General features: G+C 40.7%; 1 protein-coding gene across 1 annotated transcript in view; it reads left to right on the top strand.

Moving 5' to 3' along the window:
* GLG1 (golgi glycoprotein 1) overlaps nt 1-12,862 on the top strand; it is a 447,209-nt gene extending 434,347 nt beyond the window's left edge. The window contains exons 17-18 of the mRNA XM_053719464.1: nt 1,640-1,803; nt 12,164-12,862. Coding sequence (XP_053575439.1) covers nt 1,640-1,803; nt 12,164-12,185 — 186 coding nt within the window. The 3' untranslated portion in view covers nt 12,186-12,862. The remainder of the gene's footprint in view (nt 1-1,639; nt 1,804-12,163) is intronic.
* Nucleotides 12,863-18,849: the final 5,987 nt, after the last annotated feature.

The raw sequence follows: 18,849 nt of genomic DNA on the forward strand, positions 1-18,849 counted from the left end.
TAACCCCTAACCCCCTCAGTGTTACCATACTACTAATCAAACAATTCCTAGGATAATTCATAAAAGCTTCAAAGTTGTATAGGTAGTACAATAAATGCATGAGCCACAAAAAGTGCATATTACTAAATGTAAAGCTAAACATCCATGTGTTCCAGTACATACATAAATGGATTAATTAGATAAGAGATATATGACTGCCAAAACATTTCATATTGGTGTAAATTAGACCTTCATATGTGATATATAGACATATATGGCAGTACAGCAGTGCATTACATATAGTCACATCGGTTATACATGTATTAGTCATTACATCAGAGTAGCACTGTGTAACCCTCTTATTGTGTTGAACTGTGAGTTCATATTAACGTTTATGATATGCCGTTCCCACTAGGTGATAATGTATCTGCAGCTGATCTCTATTCAATCATATTTAGGGACTCGTACTGTAAACCCTTAAAGCAGCATTATCACTCTTACCTTATGTATTACTTTATAATATGTCTGTATATATTGTGTTTTAAGGTCAGATTAGGCTCCAAATCTTCGGTAGGACAGATCGTTGCATAAACAAAAACGTAGCTAAAAGAACGGGCCACTAGATTGTATTAGGCGCCCAGAGAAGCAGCTCCGGCGCCCGTACTGCTCATTAGCATAGCGCATGGCTAATTTACATAAGTTGATGACGTATGCGCGTGTATCTGCGCGTCGTCATGGTGACCCAGCAGGGCGTTAGGCAATATGCGATCGTGACCGCTTGTGTTACATCGTGTTAGCTATAGTCAAAGCCTTAATATGGGACACACTTAAAGGAATATTCCTTTAGCAAGGGCATACAAAATAAAAATTTAAAATTTATATTTCACACTGAGTATATACTGCACTACATGCACACACTGCACTACACACACTCCCCATATACACACTCCCCATATACACACATGCATGCACTTGAACATTTACTTTGGAAATGCCATTAAAAAATAACTAAAGAATATTATATCCAAAAAAGACCTAAAATCTTGGGGGGGGGCAGCAGAATTGAGTACCTAGGGCAGCACAAAACCTAAATGTTACTGACATTTTTATTTCATGACTCCGAGCATACTATTAAAAAATGTATATTGGTTCTATGTATCCTTTGCTGAATAGCAGGTAGCTAGGCTCAAGATTGTGCACATACCATCAGCACTGTATGGGCAGTAGTTTTGCAAGAATGTTTTTAACAATTGTTATATTGTGCACAAACTGCTGCCATCTATTAGTCTGAAGCATTCTTGCAAAACTGCTACCTTATAGTTATCCAGCTACCTACCTAGGTATTAGCAGAAGTAAATTGGAAGCTTTTCCGAATCGAAAGTGAACAAAATTTGGTTTTATGTCCATTTAAAACCGAATTCACTACTTGCTGTACCTGTTTTGAGTGTTAGTGTATGGAGCTGCACTTCGTTTTCAAACATTTAAATCATTAATCTGTGGATCATTTGTTTTACTTGCAGCAGTGATTCCTTCTGTAGTTTACTTTTGTGTTTTAAATTATCTAAAATTATATTGTACTGGTAATAAGAATGATTGGACAATGTCAAATTTACACACATGTTCATATTTTAAATTGTGTTCCTTTGTGTTTTTTCCACAGGTAGCACCAGCTGAGGGATTTTCTGACCTAGCCATGCAAGTCATGACATCTCCGTCCAAAAACTACATATTGTCTGTCATCATGGTTGGAGTGTGTGTGCTGTTCCTTGGAGGTTTGCTTTGTGGGCGCATAACAAAGAAAGTGAAACGTGAAATGAAAGACAGGTAGAGCAGAAGAATCTCCTCTTCAGCAAACGCTGTGATCAGCAGGGGGACCTGGGGGAATGAGAGCAGGCCTGTCACCAAGTGTACAGCTCTCCTGCCTAGCCCAATTCCATCTTCCTTCTCCTCTCTGACCCTTCCAGTGCAGCAGAATTTGGAGGGAGCTATAGAAGCTGATGGAAACCCCTCTTTTATCTCCCTAAATTTCACCCTAGACACCTGGGTCCCCAGTGTTGCTTAATTCAAACTCTGCTCCTTTGTCCATTTCTCTAGTACATGGCTGCTTTAACAAGCAACAGATTCTCCAGCTCTTCCTCTCCCAATACTTCAAATGGCCTTTGATCCCTCTGCACAGCACCCCCTTATACAATGCCATGTTGCTCTGTTTTCCAGTTTTTGGGAAGGGTGTGGGACATTGTTGTTTAAGTACTTTCCTTTTGGAGCTGGGATATGTTTCTCTGGTCTACCTATTGTGCTCATTCCTAGTGATTTTGGGAATTGCATTTAGGATTGAGTACTGCCAGATGCTTTCTGAGCTTAGTCCGCAAAGGAGGATTTAAATTTGCTCATGACCTGCTAAACTGGAGTAAAACATTGACTGACTCAGCTTCTCCCTTGCTATCTTTATGGACAGCCTGACCCAAAAATGTACCTTGAATCTTCATACAAATCAGAGGGGTCTGACCACACGGATTCCAAATATGAAGCATTTTTAATGGTGCAACAACCTTTTTTTTTCCTGTTAAATGTCCTGAATTAAACATTACTTTCTTCTTCCAAATTATCTAAATTAAGCATTACATTTCACAAGTGCTCCATTTCTGAAGGGCAGGCATCTTTTCTGATGGTTGTCTTCCATGTAGCCAAAAAGAACATAAAACACTAATATTTTTACCATCTCCATACATGGTTTATTTTAAATGGAAGTGTTGCACCCTTAAATCTTAACTCTTGCTTAACTTTACTATCAAATCTGTGTTTTACAAATGATTGTTATTACATACATTTTTTTTTATTATTAATTTGTCTAATTTATATGCTGCTGAGTTGCTGGCCTCTTATATTTTAGTAGTAATTTAAAGAATTTGCTGCCAAATTTTATTACAGACTGATGCTTTATTGGTAACTGATCTACTGTGTTTACTGGGGGTTCAGATTGCCTTATTTTAAAGTAACCTTGCTCAATTAATTTGACCTGTATAAGAATTTTCCAAAACAGTATATTAAGGGGTTAGAGGGACATCTACTGTGCACATGAATGAGCAGCAAGTAACATGCTAGTTTAGTTTTCCCATGAAAAAGGTCATGTGAATAGGGACGCCTACGTGAATGAAAAACAATAGTTTGATAAGGACATCCATTGATAAAAAAAACTAATATATTTTTTAAATGCCCTTGATTAGCTGCAAAAAGAGAAATTGTTTGTGTCAAGTTTTTATCAAACAAGCACAGATGTACTTAAATGGTTCCTATTTGTTCCATGCAGACCATTACTCCAATTTTAAATAGTTATTTATGGCCTGCGCATATCTCCTAGTCGGTCCATAGGTGATGCTGGTGTCCTGCCCTTGTTGCAATGCATTATGTTACTACTTTTCTATTAATATCTGTGGTTGACATTCCCTGCCTTGTTAGTTTCAGAGGATCCGAGCTAAATATAATTGTTTTTGTTTTTTGTCTTGTGTGAAGCAAGATTTCCAAGACACCATATTTTATTATGAGATCCCTGATAAGTGAAGTATTTGACTGTAGGGTAACCTATTATTTCCCAGATATGAACTTTAATCTCTTAACTCAATCAGAAAAAAAAATGTTGTATGAATTTACGGCCAGTCAGTCTTGTAGTGAAATTTAAAATAAACTATATATTCACTAGTATTTTTATTTAGATCCAAGAAGCTTCACACTCCAATAAATGTATAAAAAGAAGTTAAGTATTTGCAACTGAAAATACATTTTATCTTGTGGGTAACTCATGATCTGTTTTGATGTTGCAGGGTCTTTGGTCTACAGAAGGGTTGGCCAATGTCCCTCAAGGGCTGAAGAGACAGATCAGGCTTAAAGGGCCATAATACCCAAATGTTTAAACACTTGAAAGTGATGCAGTATAGCTGTAAAAAGCTGACTAGAAAATATCACCTGAACATCTCTATGTAAAAATGAGATATTTTACCTCAAATTCCTCAGTAGCCACATCTCATTGTAAAGGACTTCTAAGCAACAAATCAGTATGATCAGTGGAAGGAACGAGCTTACGTGCACTCTCATCTTATTTCCCTATGCAGCTTAAGGAAGTTTACAATGAAATCTCATGAGTTAAGTCAAATCTCATGAGATCACAGTAAAAGAGTTCATGACCTCAGCACTGTTTATGCTGATTGGCTGCTGTTCATTTCTTCATTTTTTTTATTTTTGTTTACCTGCAGCTGAGCAGCAGCTGAGTATAACTTTTTACACAGAACTAACTCTGTTGAGATGAGGAAATTGTAAGGTAAAATATCTTCCTTTTTTACATAGAGATGCTCTTGTAATATTTTCCTGTCAGCTTTTTACAGTTATACTGCATCAGTTTCAAGTGATTTAGCATATGAGTATTATTTCCTTTAAAGGATATTCCTGTGTGAGTAATAAGTGCCTGAGCCACTGTTAGATGCACTTCTGCTCACACAGGGATAACCTAGCTTGTCACCAGTTGTTGAGGACAGTCTGGACAACCCTGGTTTAATGCACCCATTATCATTTTTTTTCCTCTTTTTTTTTTTTTTGGGGTATTGAAATCTTAATATTTGTAAGAATTAAACTGGGTGCATACTTTATATTGCTTTCTCATCTGTGCTGTATATCAGAGTGTTTCCTTGCTTTGAATTGCATTTTATTTCACTCTTGTTTCAAAACTCCTGTTAATATTAACATTCTCACTTTCTCACATATGTTCTATGCTTTGTACCTTTAACCTTTATTAGCTTCTGAGTAGCAAGCATCAGTATAATAATAGACTATGGTCATATAATACTGTACTGGCAGTCTGTAAATCTGTACTTCTTATACTGCACCTAGCATATAGGGGTAATTTTAGACTTGAAGAAATACGTGAATTTGAAATGCTTATAAAGTTTATGGAAATCAAATTGCCTTGCAAATTCCGTATTTACATTTTATCTAATTCTTCCCATAAAAATGTTTGGTGAAAAGGGAAAAAAGGAACTTAAATTACTGCAAATCATATAGGCATGCAGATCGTTTACTTTAACAACATTCTATGTTGTATGCTGCTTTCTAGCTATGCCCCCGTTGTGAGTCTGTAGAAAGGTGAAGCAATGCTTACAAATACATACTTGTTTGTATGCTGAAACACTAGTTATTTTATTTGGACTTTACAATTCTACATTTCTGGACATTTTGTAGATGTTACAGATTATCGTAATGGTTATGGAAGATCCTTATACTGATCATGTACTTTAGCTTTGTGTACTGAACAGTTAAAAACTCCAATGTAGTTTAATTATCCGGGATTGTGCAACATTGTAAACTTTTGCTATGGGCACTGTTAACAGGGAAACTGTTGTTTTCTGACTTTTATAGTCTTAAAGGGACATTTAACACTAAATACATTTTTTTTAAAAACATTTATCCCTGCCTCCCTCTAGTCAGCAGAGCTGCTATGTTGAAATCTAATTGTTACTGTATTCCAGTGCTTGTCTGTTTGCACATTTGCAGCAACTCCCCTTCAGATACCTGTGTAACCTAGCTTCCAAAATAACAGCAACCATGATTAGAGGGAGGTGCATGAAATGTATTTAGTCCCTTTTTCTCTTGTTAATTGTATCCAGTCCACGGATCATCCATTACTTATGGGATATTCTCCTTCCCAACAGGAAGTTGCAAGAGGATCACCCACAGCAGAGCTGCTATATAGCTCCTCCCCTAACTGTCATATCCAGTTATTCTCTTGCAAGCCTCAACCAAGATGGAGGTCGTAAGAGGAGTGTGGTGTTTTATACTTAGTTTATTCTTCAATCAAAAGTTTGTTATTTTTAAATGGTGCCGGAGTGTACTGTTTATCTCAGGCAGTATTTAGAAGAAGAATCTGCCTGCGTTTTCTATGATCTTAGCAGAATTAACTAAGATCCATGGCTGTTCTCACATATTCTGAGGAGTGAGGTAACTTCAGAGAGGGAATGGCGTGCAGGTTTTCCTGCAATAAGGTATGTGCAGTTAATATTTTTCTAGGTATGGAATTTGCTAGAAAATGCTGCTGATACCGAACTAATGTAAGTAAAGCCTTAAATGCAGTGATAGCTACTGGTATCAGGCTTATTAATAGAGATGCATACTCTTATAAAAATGTAATATAAAACGTTTGCTGGCATGTTTAATCGTTTTTATATGTATTTGGTGATAAAACTTATTGGGGCCTAGTTTTTTTCCACATGGCTGGCTTGAATTTGGCCTAAAAACAGTTTCCTTAGGCTTTCCACTGTTGTAATATGAGTGGGAGGGGCCTATTTTGGCGGTTTTTTTTTGCACAGCAAAAATTACAGACACAGACATCCAGCTTCTTCCTGCATGATCCAGGACATCTCTGGAGGGCTCAAAAGGCTTCAAAGTCGTTTTTGAGGGAGGTAAAAAGCCACAGTAGAGCTGTGGCAGTTGTTGTGACTGTTTGAAAAAACAAAAAAAACGTTTTTGTCTTATTATTTTTTGGGTATTAAGGGGTTAATCATCCATTTGCAAGTGGATGCAATGCTCTGCTAACTTGTTACATACACTGTAAATATTTCGTTAGTGTAACTGCCTTTTTTCACTGTTAGTTCAAATTTTGACAAAATTTGTGTTTCTTAAAGGTGCAGTAACGTTTTTTATATTGCTTGTAAACTTGTTTAAAGTGTTTTCCAAGCTTGCTAGTCTCATTGCTAGTCTGTTTAAACATGTCTGACACAGAGGAAACTACTTGTTCATTATGTTTGAAAGCCATGGTGGAGCCCCATAGGAGAATGTGTACTAAATGTATTGATTTCACCTTAAACAGTAAAGATCAGTCTTTATCTATAAAAGAAATATCACCAGAAGATTCTGACGAGGGGGAAGTTATGCCGACTAACTCTCCCCACGTGTCAGACCCTTCGCCTCCCGCTCAGGGGATGTACGCTAATATGGTGCCAATTACATCAGGGACGCCCATAGCGATTACCTTGCAGGACATGGCTGCAATCATGAATAATACCCTGTCAGAGGTATTATCCAGGTTGCCTGAATTAAGAGGCAAGCGCGATTGCTCTGGGGTTAGGAGAAATACAGAGCGCGCAGATGCTGTAAGGGCCATGTCTGATACTGCGTCACAATATGCAGATCATGAGGACGGAGAGCTTCAGTCTGTGGGTGACATCTCTGATTCGGGGGAATCCTGATTCAGAGATTTCTAATTTTAAATTTAAGCTTGAGAACCTCCGTGTGTTGCTTGGGGAGGTATTAACTGCCCTGAATGACTGTAACACAGTTGCAGTGCCAGAGAAATTGTGTAGGCTGGATAAATACTATGTGGTACCGGTGTGTACTGATGTTTTTCCTATACCTAAAAGGCTTACAGAAATTATTAGCAAGGAGTGGGATAGACCGGGTGTGCCTTTTTCCCCACCTCCTATATTTAGAAAAATGTTTCCAATAGACGCCACTACACGGGACTTATGGCAGACGGTCCCTAAGGTGGAGGGAGCAGTTTCTACTTTAGCAAAGCGTACCACTATCCCGGTTGAGGACAGTTGTGCTTTTTCAGATCCAATGGATAAAAAATTAGAGGGTTACCTTAAGAAAATGTTTATTCAACAAGGTTTTATTTTACAGCCCCTTGCATGCATTGCGCCTGTCACGGCCGCGGCGGCATTCTGGTTTGAGGCCCTGGAAGAGGCCATCCATACAGCTCCTTTGACTGAAATTATTGACAAGCTTAGAACACTTAAGCTAGCTAACTCATTTGTTTCTGATGCCATTGTTCATTTGACTAAACTAACGGCTAAGAATTCCGGATTCGCCATCCAAGCGCGTAGGGCGCTATGGCTTAAATCCTGGTCAGCTGACGTGACTTTGAAGTCTAAATTACTCAACATTCCTTTCAAGGGGCAGACCTTATTCGGGCCTGGTTTGAAGGAAATTATTGCTGACATTACTGGAGGTAAGGGTCACACCCTCCCTCAGGACAGGGCCAAAGCAAAGGCCAAACAGTCTAATTTTCGTGCCTTTCGAAATTTCAAGGCAGATGCAGCATCAACTTCCTCCGCTTCAAAACAAGAGGGAACTTTCCTCAATCTAAGCAGGCCTGGAAACCTAACCAGTCCTGGAACAAAGGCAAGCAGGCCAGAAAGCCTGCTGCTGCCTCTAAGACAGCATGAAGGAACGGCCCCCTATCCGACAACGGATCTAGTAGGGGGCAGACTTTCTCTCTTTGCCCAGGCGTGGGCAAGAGATGTTCAGGATCCCTGGGCGTTGGAGATCATATCTCAGGGATATCTTCTGGACTTCAAAGCTTCCCCTCCACAAGGGAGATTTCATCTTTCAAGGCTATCTGCAAATCAGATAAAGAAAGAGGCATTCCTACGCTGTGTGCAAGACCTCCTAGTTATGGGAGTGATCCATCCAGTTCCGCGGACGGAACAAGGACAGGGTTTTTATTCAAATCTGTTTGTGGTTCCCAAGAAAGAGGGAACCTTCAGACCAATTTTGGATCTAAAGATCTTAAACAAATTCCTCAGAGTTCCATCTTTCAAAATGGAAGCTATTCGGACCATCCTACCCATGATCCAAGAAGGTCAGTACATGACCACAGTGGACTTAAAGGATGCCTACCTTCACATACCGATTCACAAAGATCATCATCGGTTTCTAAGGTTTGCCTTTCTAGACAGGCATTACCAATTTGTAGCTCTTCCCTTCGGGTTGGCTACAGCCCCGAGAATCTTTACAAAGGTTCTGGGCTTACTTCTGGCGGTTCTAAGACCGCGAGGCATAGCGGTGGCTCCGTGTCTAGACGACATCCTGATACAGGCGTCAAGCTTTCAAGTTGCCAAGTCTCATACAGAGATAGTTCTGGCATTTCTGAGGTCGCACGGGTGGAAAGTGAACGAGGAAAAGAGTTCTCTATCCCCACTCACAAGAGTCTCCTTCTTAGGGACTCTTATAGATTCTGTAGAAATGAAAATTTACCTGATGGAGTCCAGGTTATCAAAACTTCTAAATGCTTGCCGTGTTCTTCACTCCATTCCGCGCCCTTCGGTAGCTCATTGTATGGAAGTAATCGGTTTAATGGTAGCGGCAATGGACATAGTGCCATTTGCGCGCCTTCATCTCAGACCGCTGCAATTATGCATGCTGAGTCAGTGGAATGGGGATTACACAGATTTGTCCCCTCTGCTAAATCTGGATCAAGAGACCAGAGATTCTCTTCTCTGGTGGTTGTCTCGGGTACACCTGTCCAAGGGTATGACCTTTCGCAGGCCAGATTGGACAATTGTAACAGATGCCAGCCTTCTAGGTTGGGGTGCAGTCTGGAATTCCCTGAAGGCACAGGGATCGTGGACTCGAGAGGAGAAACTCCTTCCAATAAATATTCTGGAGTTAAGAGCGATATTCAATGCTCTTCTGGCTTGGCCTCAGTTAGCAACACTGAGGTTCATCAGATTTCAGTCGGACAACATCACGACTGTGGCTTACATCAACCATCAAGGGGGAACCAGGAGTTCCCTAGCGATGTTAGAAGTCTCAAATATAATTCACTGGGCAGAGTACCACTCTTGCCACCTGTCAGCAATCCATATCCCAGGCGTGGAGAACTGGGAGGCGGATTTTCTAAGTCATCAGACTTTCCATCCGGGGGAGTGGGAACTCCATCCGGAGGTGTTTGCTCAGTTGATTCATCGTTGGGGCAAACCAGAGTTGGATCTCATGACGTCTCGCCAGAACGCCAAGCTTCCTTGTTACGGATCCAGGTCCAGGGACCCAGAAGCGACGCTGATAGATGCTCTAGCAGCGCCTTGGTTCTTCAACCTGGCTTATGTGTTTCCACCGTTTCCTCTGCTCCCTTGACTGATTGCCAAAATCAAACAGGAGAGAGCATCGGTGATTCTGATAGCACCTGCGTGGCCACGCAGGACTTGGTATGCAGACCTAGTGGACATGTCATCTCTTCCACCATGGACTCTGCCTCTGAGGCAGGACCTTCTAATACAAGGTCCTTTCAATCATCCAAATCTAATTTCTCTGAGACTGACTGCATGGAGATTGAACGCTTGATTCTATCAAAGCCTGGCTTCTCCGAGTCAGTCCTTGATACTTTAAAACAGGCACGAAAGCCTGTTACCAGGAAAATCTACCACAAGATATGGAGTAAATATCTTTATTGGTGTGAATCCAAGAATTACTCATGGAGTAAGGCTAGGATTCCTAGAATATTGTCTTTTCTCCAAGAGGGCTTGGACAAAGGATTATCAGCTAGTTCCTTAAAGGGACAGATTTCTGCTCTGTCTATTCTTTTGCACAAGCGTCTGGCAGAGGTTCCAGACGTCCAGGCATTTTGCCAGGCTTTGGTTAGAATTAAGCCTGTGTTTAAACCTGTTGCTCCCCCGTGGAGCTTAAACTTGGTTATTAAAGTTCTTCAAGGAGTTCCGTTGGAACCCCTTCATTCCATTGATATTAAACTTTTATCTTGGAAAGTTCTGTTTTTGATGGCTATTTCCTCGGCTCGGAGAGTCTCTGAGCTATTTGCCTTACAATGTGATTCTCCTTATCTGATTTTTCATGCAGATCAGGTAGTCCTGCGTACCAAACCTGGGTTTTTACCTAAGGTGGTTTCTAACAAGAATATCAATCAAGAGATTGTTGTTCCATCATTGTGTCCTAATCCTTCTTCAAAGAAGAAACGTCTTTAACATAATCTGGACGTAGTCCGTGCCTTGAAGTTTTACTTACAAGCTACTAAAGATTTTCGTCAAACATCTACCCTGTTTGTCGTTTACTCTGGACAGAGGAGAGGTCAAAAAGCTTCGGCAACCTCTCTCTCCTTTTGGCTTCGGAGCATAATACGCCTAGCCTATGAGACTGCTGGACAGCAGCCCCCTGAAAGGATTACAGCTCATTCTACTAGAGCTGGGGCTTCCACCTGGGCCTTTAAAAATGAGGCCTCTGTTGAACAGATTTGCAAGGCCGCGACTTGGTCTTCGCTTCACACTTTTTACAAATTTGATACTTTTGCTTCTTCTGAGGCTGTTTTTGGGAGAAAGGTTCTTCAGGCAGTGGTTCCTTCCGCTTAATCCTGCCTTGTCCCTCCCATCATCCGTGTACTTTAGCTTTGGTATTGGTATCCCATAAGTAATGGATGATCCGTGGACTGGATACACTTAACAAGAGAAAACATAATTTATGCTTACCTGATAAATTTATTTATCTTGTAGTGTATCCAGTCCACGGCCCGCCCTGTCCTTTTAAGGCAGGTCTAAATTTTAATTAAACTACAGTCACCACTGCACCCTATGGTTTCTCCTTTCTCTGTTTGTTTTCGGTCGAATGACTGGATATGGCAGTGAGGGGAGGAGCTATATAGCAGCTCTGCTGTGGGTGATCCTCTTGCAACTTCCTGTTGGGAAGGAGAATATCCCATAAGTAATGGATGATCCGTGGACTGGATACACTACAAGAGAAATAAATTTATCAGGTAAGCATAAATTATGTTTTAACTGCTGATTTTACTTCAACTGTATAATTAATTTTGTTGGATTTCTCCAGTTATATACCCTTTTAATGCCTTTGATCCTGGATATTCTACTAGAATATTGGTTTTAATTGTAAAATATGTTTTTAAGAATAGTGGGTTAAAGACAAAAAAAATGGTGCATAGGTTAACTTTTTGGAAGTCTGAATTCATTGTGTAAATATATCCTCAATAGTCTAATTTAAAATTTATTGTGCCTAATATCTGGGAATTGAATAAAGTAGGGTTGTTTCCTGTGATATTAAACAGTATGTTGGACACAGTGACCCCAGACAGTCTGACAAAAGTTTCTACTCCTAAAATTGTCTGAGTTGTTCATATATAATGTATGTATTCAATTGGCAGTTTTGTTCACTACCAAATGTGGAAGGCGGCTCGTGTCATTCGACTCTTTTTCGGTACTGGATTTATTCTTGGGAAATTGTAACACACTAAGATCCGGATTTGCACAGAGTTGAATGCTGCGAGCGGCTTTCTTCTTCCTCATTTGGCATTGAATGAAACTGCTGAATGCACATATCTAAAATTCTTCTTTTAGACGTTTAATGCGATCATTCACTTTTTTTTTTTTTTTTTTATAAAAAATGTTTTTCTTCTTTTTGTCAGCTACAAGAGATTGCTCATTTAAGATCTCCACTCAAGACTACAAAAATTTCAATGAAAATATTTTTATCATCTCCTGGCACACTATCTGAAGCCTTCCTTTGACCTTCTGACATTCCCTGTCACAACAATTGTTTTTTCTTGAACTTAAGTAACAATATTGTAAGAGAGCTCAGACTGTGTGTATGTATCTGTGTTCTCCCTGGTCCTTTTTACTGGGTGCACCACCCAGCTAAAATGTTAGCCAAAATAATCTAAAATTAGCTAATAACATTGTTTTAATATTTATTGCTCCAATTATAATTAAAAAAAATTATGCAATTTGTGCTTTGGATAGCAGAATTTTTTATAATATTAGAAAGTATTAAATTTCCCCCACCCCTGTTTAAAAAAAAAAATAAACTCCAGCCATACAGTCATACACTGGAGCATAACCCTCTCCCAGACAAGGGGGTTAAAGGATGTCAAAAGAAATATCCATTGAATTGTCTTTTGTTTTTTTTTTCTTTACTTTTTAAGGAATAAATATATATATTTTTTTTTTTGTAAATTGTTCTTTCCTCTGTGTATAGAATCAATAATTATTTCTCCTGTTCATGCAGTGTCATATTGAGATGTTACTGACGTTCCAAACATTATGTGCATTTTTTTTTCTGTACAGATAAAATGGAAAGATTTAATAAAAAACAAAAGTTCTACAAAGCACTTGTCTAATGTGGTCTATGGATTTATTCACTGTTGGAATCAATCTACAAATGGAATTAAACTGGGATTTACAATTAATATAATTTATGTAGAAAGATTGTTTTGAATGTAATAAAAAAAGGGGTACACATAACACCACAGCAATCGCAGAAACATTTTGGACATACTACCAAACACTGTATAACCTCCCAGAAGTACCTCCCGCTAAATGACCGGACAATCCGGGAGACACTGCACACCCGCCAGAGTCTAGACCTATACCTATCGAACATTAATATTCACAAAATATCCCAAAACAGAACCTTTTAGATAGCCCATTCTTGCTCGAGGAAATTCAAGGAGTTATTAAAGACCTACCGACGGACAAAGCCCCTGACCCAGACTGCTTCACTATTATTATAAACGATACATCGACACCCTATCCCCCAATTTACTCACCCTTTTTAACTCAATATCTGATGCCAACCCCTTTTCTAACCAAACCTTAGAAGCACATGTTTAAATTATCCCTAAACCAGGTAAAGACCCCTCATACGTAGAAAATATCAGACCAATTTCCTTATTAAAGGGACAGTAAAGTAAAAAAAAAAAAAAAATTAATGATTTAAATAGGGCATGTAATTTTAAACAACTTTCCAATTTACTTTCTTTTACAAAGATATGACGAGTCCACGGATTTCATCCGTACTTGTGGGATTTATCCTCCTGTTGACAGGAAGTGGCAAAGAGCACCACAGCAGAGATGTATATATAGCTTCTCCCTTCCCTCCACCTCCAGTCATTCTCTTTGTTAGTACTAGGAAGAGGTAAAGTGAGGTGTTAGTTTTATTTTCTTCAATCAAGAACTGTTTATTTTAAAATGGTGCCAGTGAGTAATATTTTTCTCAGGGGGAATTCGTCAAGTAGAAACAGCTTAATTCCTGCCCTGATGTCGATGATCTTAGCAGATATTCCTAAGATCCATGAGGGTTCCCACAACTCAGCTAGTGGTAGTGTGAGAAAATCTTCAGCGTGGAGAACGATGTTTTGCTTCAAGCAATATTAAGGTATGTTCAGTCTTTTGGTTTCTGGGGAGACTTGATATATCAGAACAGACTGACATTTTCCCTATATGGGAAAGGGTAAGCAGTATACACTATAGGAAAGGAATGGTGTACCTGAAATCCCTTTGTATTATTTGTTAAAGTATACAAATACATTTTGGGCTTATTTAGGCTAGATGCTAGATTGCGGTTGGTTTTTTGAGCTGATTAAGGGCAGCATGTTTGAGTGTACAGTGTTATGTTTAATACACATGGCCTTATTTTTGAACAAGTCGACATGTTTTAAAAAAATTTACGGCGACCCATGCGGGCCTTAGTCAATTTCAGGTAACGCCCATGGTGGGCGGAGCTTATTTTTGCACGCTCAGTCGTGCAGCAGTCTCCGGATCATATAGTAGCAGAGACCAGGGCTCTTGTGAGGCCTAAGCTGTATCGGTCTGTCGAAGGACAGCAAGTATATTCCGGGGGCAGGTAGGCGCCACAGTAGAGCTGTGGCATGGTGCAGGGGCCAATTTTCGTTATTAAACGATTATAAAGTGTTTTACATGTTTATGCAAGTGGATGCAATATTTATAAGGTATGTTGGGCATGTTAAAATAATATCTGTCCCCAACAACTTTTTGCAGGTGTCAGAAAAATAGTTGCGCTTTAAAATTTAAAGGCGCAGTACGTTTTTCTTTTTATTCTACTTTTTACTTACTATTTGAATTAGAGATCAAGAGTCTTTGCAGAATACAACTATTGTTAGTATTGCTAGTCTGTTTAACATGTCTGACTCAGAGGATGATACTCCTTGCTCTGTGTTTAAATGCCACTGTTGAACCCCCTCTAGTTTTGTGTTCCTCGTGCACTGAGAGGGCTGTACAATATAAAGCACAAATCTTATGTAAAGAAGATGTGTCTAAGGATGATTCTCAGTCTGAGGAGAATCAGGGTATGCCGCCAAATTCTCCCCAAGCGTCACAACCTTTAACGCCCACCCAAGCAACACCGGGTTCCTCAACTACGTCTAATTCATTTACTCTGCAGGATATGGCTGTCAGATACCCTTACAGAGGTTTTATCTAAACTGCCTGTGCTACAGGGCAAACGTAGCAGGTCAGAGGTCTATGAGAAAGCTACGACCTCTGATGCTTTAGTAGCCATTTCCAATGTACCCTCTCAAGGATCGGATTTGGGGGTCAAGCAACTTCTGTCTGAGGGGGAACTTTCCAATTCGGGAAGTGTGTTGCCTCAGAAGGATACGGATACAATGTCCTTTAGATTTAAGCTTGAACATCTCCGTCTATTGCTTCGGGAGGTTTTAGCGACTCTGGATGACTGTGAATCTATTGTGATTCCACCAGAGAAATTGTGTAAGATGGACAAATACTTAAAGGTTCCTACTTACTCTTATGTTTTTCCGGTTCCTAAAAGAATTTCGGAATTAATTACACAGGAGTGGGAAAGACCAAGTATCCCGTTCTCACCTTCCCCTAATTTTAAGAAGATGTATCCCATCCTTGATACCGTTCGGGACTCTTGGCAGACAGTCCCTAAGGTAGAAGGAGCTATATCTACTCTGGCTAAGCGTACAACTATTCCAATCGAAGACAGTTGTGCTTTCAAAGACCCTATGGATAAGAAATTGGAGGGTCTCCTAAAGAAAATGTTTATTCAACAGGGTTTTCTCTTACGGCCTGCATTGTACCAGTTACTACTGCGGCGGCCTTTTGGTTTGATGCCTTAGAGGAGTCTCTCAAGACTAAGACTCCCTTAGAGGAGATCTTAGATAAAATTAAGGCTCTTAGGCTAGCTAATTCCTTTATTACAGATACCGCATTTCAGATTGCCAAATTGGCAGCTAAAAATACTGGGTTTGCTATTTTAGCGCATAGAGCGTTATGGTTAAAATCTTGGTCTGCGGATGTGTCATCTAAGTCAAAGCTTTTGGCTTTTCCTTTCAAGGGAAAGACTCTATTCGGGCCTGACCTGAAAGAAATAATTTCTGACATAACAGGAGGTAAGGGTCATCTCTTACCTCAGGATAAAACTTCTAAACTGAGGGGTAAACAGAATAATCTTCATTCCTTTAGGATTTTTAAGTGAGTCCCCTCTTCTTCCTCTTCTTCCGCCAAGCAAGAAGGGAATTTTGGTCAGACCAAGGCCGTCTGGAGACCCAACCAGGCTTGGATCAAAGGTAAACAACCCAAGAAGCCCACTGCTGCTACCAAGACAGCATGAAGGGGCGGCCCCCAATCCGGGACCGGATCTAGTAGGGGGCAGGCTGTCTCTCTTTGCCCAGGCTTGGGTAAGAGATGTGCAGGATCCCTGGACACTGGAAATCGTGTCCCAAGGGTATCAGCTGGAATTCAAAAATTCTCTCCCAAGGGGGAGGTTTCTTTGTTCACGATTGTCTGTAGACCAGATAAAAAAAAAGAGGCGTTCTTACGTTGTCCTCTCTACTATGGGAGTAACTTGTCCCGTTCCAAGACTGGAACAGGGACAGGGGTTTTACTCGAATCTTTTCGTGGTCCCCAAAAAGGAGGGCACATTCCGACCCATTTTAGATCTAAAAAGTCTAAACAAGTTTCTCAGAGTCCCATCATTCAAGATGGAGACTATTCGAACAATTCTGCCATTGATCCATTGGTCAATATGACTACCGTGGACTTGAAGGATGCATACCTTCATATTCCTATACACAAGGATCATCATCAGTTCCTAAGGTTTGCCTTCCTGCACAAACATTTTCAGTTTGTGGCTCTTCCCTTCGGGTTGGCCACAGCTCCCAGGATCTTCACAAAGGTTCTGGGGTCACTTCTGGTGGTTCTCAGGCCGCGGGGCATTACAGTGGCGCCTTATCTGGACGATATTCTGATCCAGGCGGCGTCTTACCATCTGACAAAGTCTCACACAGACATGGTCTTGTCCTTTCTGAGACCTCACGGGTGGAAGGTGAATCTAGAAAAAAGTTCACTAATTCCACAGACAAGGGTTCCCTTCTTGGAAACTCTGATAGATTCCATATCCATGAAAAATTTTCTGACAGAGGTCAGAAAGTTAAAGATTCTGAATACATGCCGAACCCTTCAGTCCACTCCTTGGCCATCAGTGGCTCAGTGCAAGTTGATAATTGGATTGATGGTGGCGGCAATGGACATCGTTCCTTTTGCTCGGTTTCATCTCAGACCCGCTACAATTGAGCATGCTCAGGCAGTGGAATGGAGATTATGCAAATTTTGTCTCCTCAGATAGACCTGGATCAGGAGACAAGAAACTCTCTTCTTTGGTGGTTGTCATCGGATCATCTGTCCCAGGGGACGTGCTTCCGCAGACCCTCGTGGGTGATAGTGACAACGGATGCCAGTCTACTAGGTTGGGGCACAGTCTGGAATTCCCTGAAGGCTCAGGATGTGTGGACTCAGCCGGAGTCTCTACTTCCAATCAATATTCTAGAGTTGAGAGCAATATTCAATGCGCTCCAGGCTTGGCCTTAGTTGGCTTCGGCCAGATTCATTCGCTTTCAGACAGACAACATCACGACTGTGGCTTACACCAATCATCAAGGGGGAACAAGGAGTCCCTTAGCGATGACAGAAGTATTGAGGATAATTCAGTGGGCGGAGGCTCACTCTTGTTGTCTGTCAGCAATCTACATCCCAGGAGTAGACAACTGTGAAGCGGACTTTTTAAGCAGACAGACGTTTCATCCGGGGGAGTGGGAACTCCATCCGGAGATCTTTGCCACTCTGATTCTCAGATGGGGTACACCAGAATTGGATCTGATGGCATCTCGTCAGAATGCCAGGCTTCCGAGATACGGATCCAGGTCAAGGGTTCCTCAGGCCGAACTGATAGATGCCTTGGCAGTGCCTTGGACGTTCAACCTAGCATATGTGTTTCCACCGTTTGCTCTCCTTCCCCGGGTGATTGCTCGGATCAAACAGGAATGGGCTTCGGTAATTCTAATCGCACCTGCGTCGTCTCGCAGGACTTGGTATGCCGATCTAGTGGACATATCCTCTCTACCACCGTGGAGGCTTCCATTGAGGCAGGACCTGCTCATTCAGGGACCTTTTCAACATCCAAATCTAGTTTCTCTGCAACTGACTGCGTGGAGATTGAATGCTTGATTTTATCTAAGTGTGGGTTCTCTGTTTCGGTCATTTGATACTTTGATTCAGGCACGAAAGCCTGTTACTAGAAAGATCTATAATAAGATATGGCGTAAATATCTTTATTGGTGTGAATCCAAGGGCTACTCATGGAGTAGAATTAGGATTCCCAGAATTCTGTCTTTTCTCCAAGAGGGTTTGGAGAAAGGGTTATCAGCTAGTTCCTTAAAGGGACAAATTTCTGCTTTGTCAATTTTACTACACAAACGTTTGGCAGATGTTCCAGACGTTCAATCCTTTTGTCAGGCTCTGACCAGAATCAAGTGCAGAAAGTAAAATAAAGTCCTTTTTTTCATGGCAGTTTTTCATAAAGGGGAAAGAAAAAGATATGTTTGTTCCTAGCTGAAATGCTGTTTCCTTTCTGTGGATTTATGAAAAACTGCCTTGAAAAAAAGGACTTTATTTTACTTTCTGCACTTTCTACTTTAAGTATGTTCCAGTAAAAGACTTGCCTGGAGGTTTTAAAGTAACCCAGCATCACTATAGAACACAGGGATATTTAACAGCACAGGGCTCTGTGTAACGCCAGTGTGCAGTTTCCCGGAGTTACCTGTGAAGTCGACCATCTGATCTACACACGCTGATCTGATCTGCATACGCTGTGTGCAGGGGGAGTTTCCACCAGTGCGGCTACCAGGACTAGCCTGCTCTCGCCTTCGGCGGACCACTGTCAAGACATAACCCCCTAGCGTACTGACTGCTGTAAAAGGTCAGCCTGCTCATATGCACTTATCTCTAGTGCCAACTTTCTTGCGAGTACCTTTTCAAAGCCTGCTTGTTCCCT

Source organism: Bombina bombina, chromosome 1, assembly GCF_027579735.1.
Source record: "Bombina bombina isolate aBomBom1 chromosome 1, aBomBom1.pri, whole genome shotgun sequence".
Taxonomy (NCBI): Eukaryota; Metazoa; Chordata; class Amphibia; order Anura; family Bombinatoridae; genus Bombina; species Bombina bombina.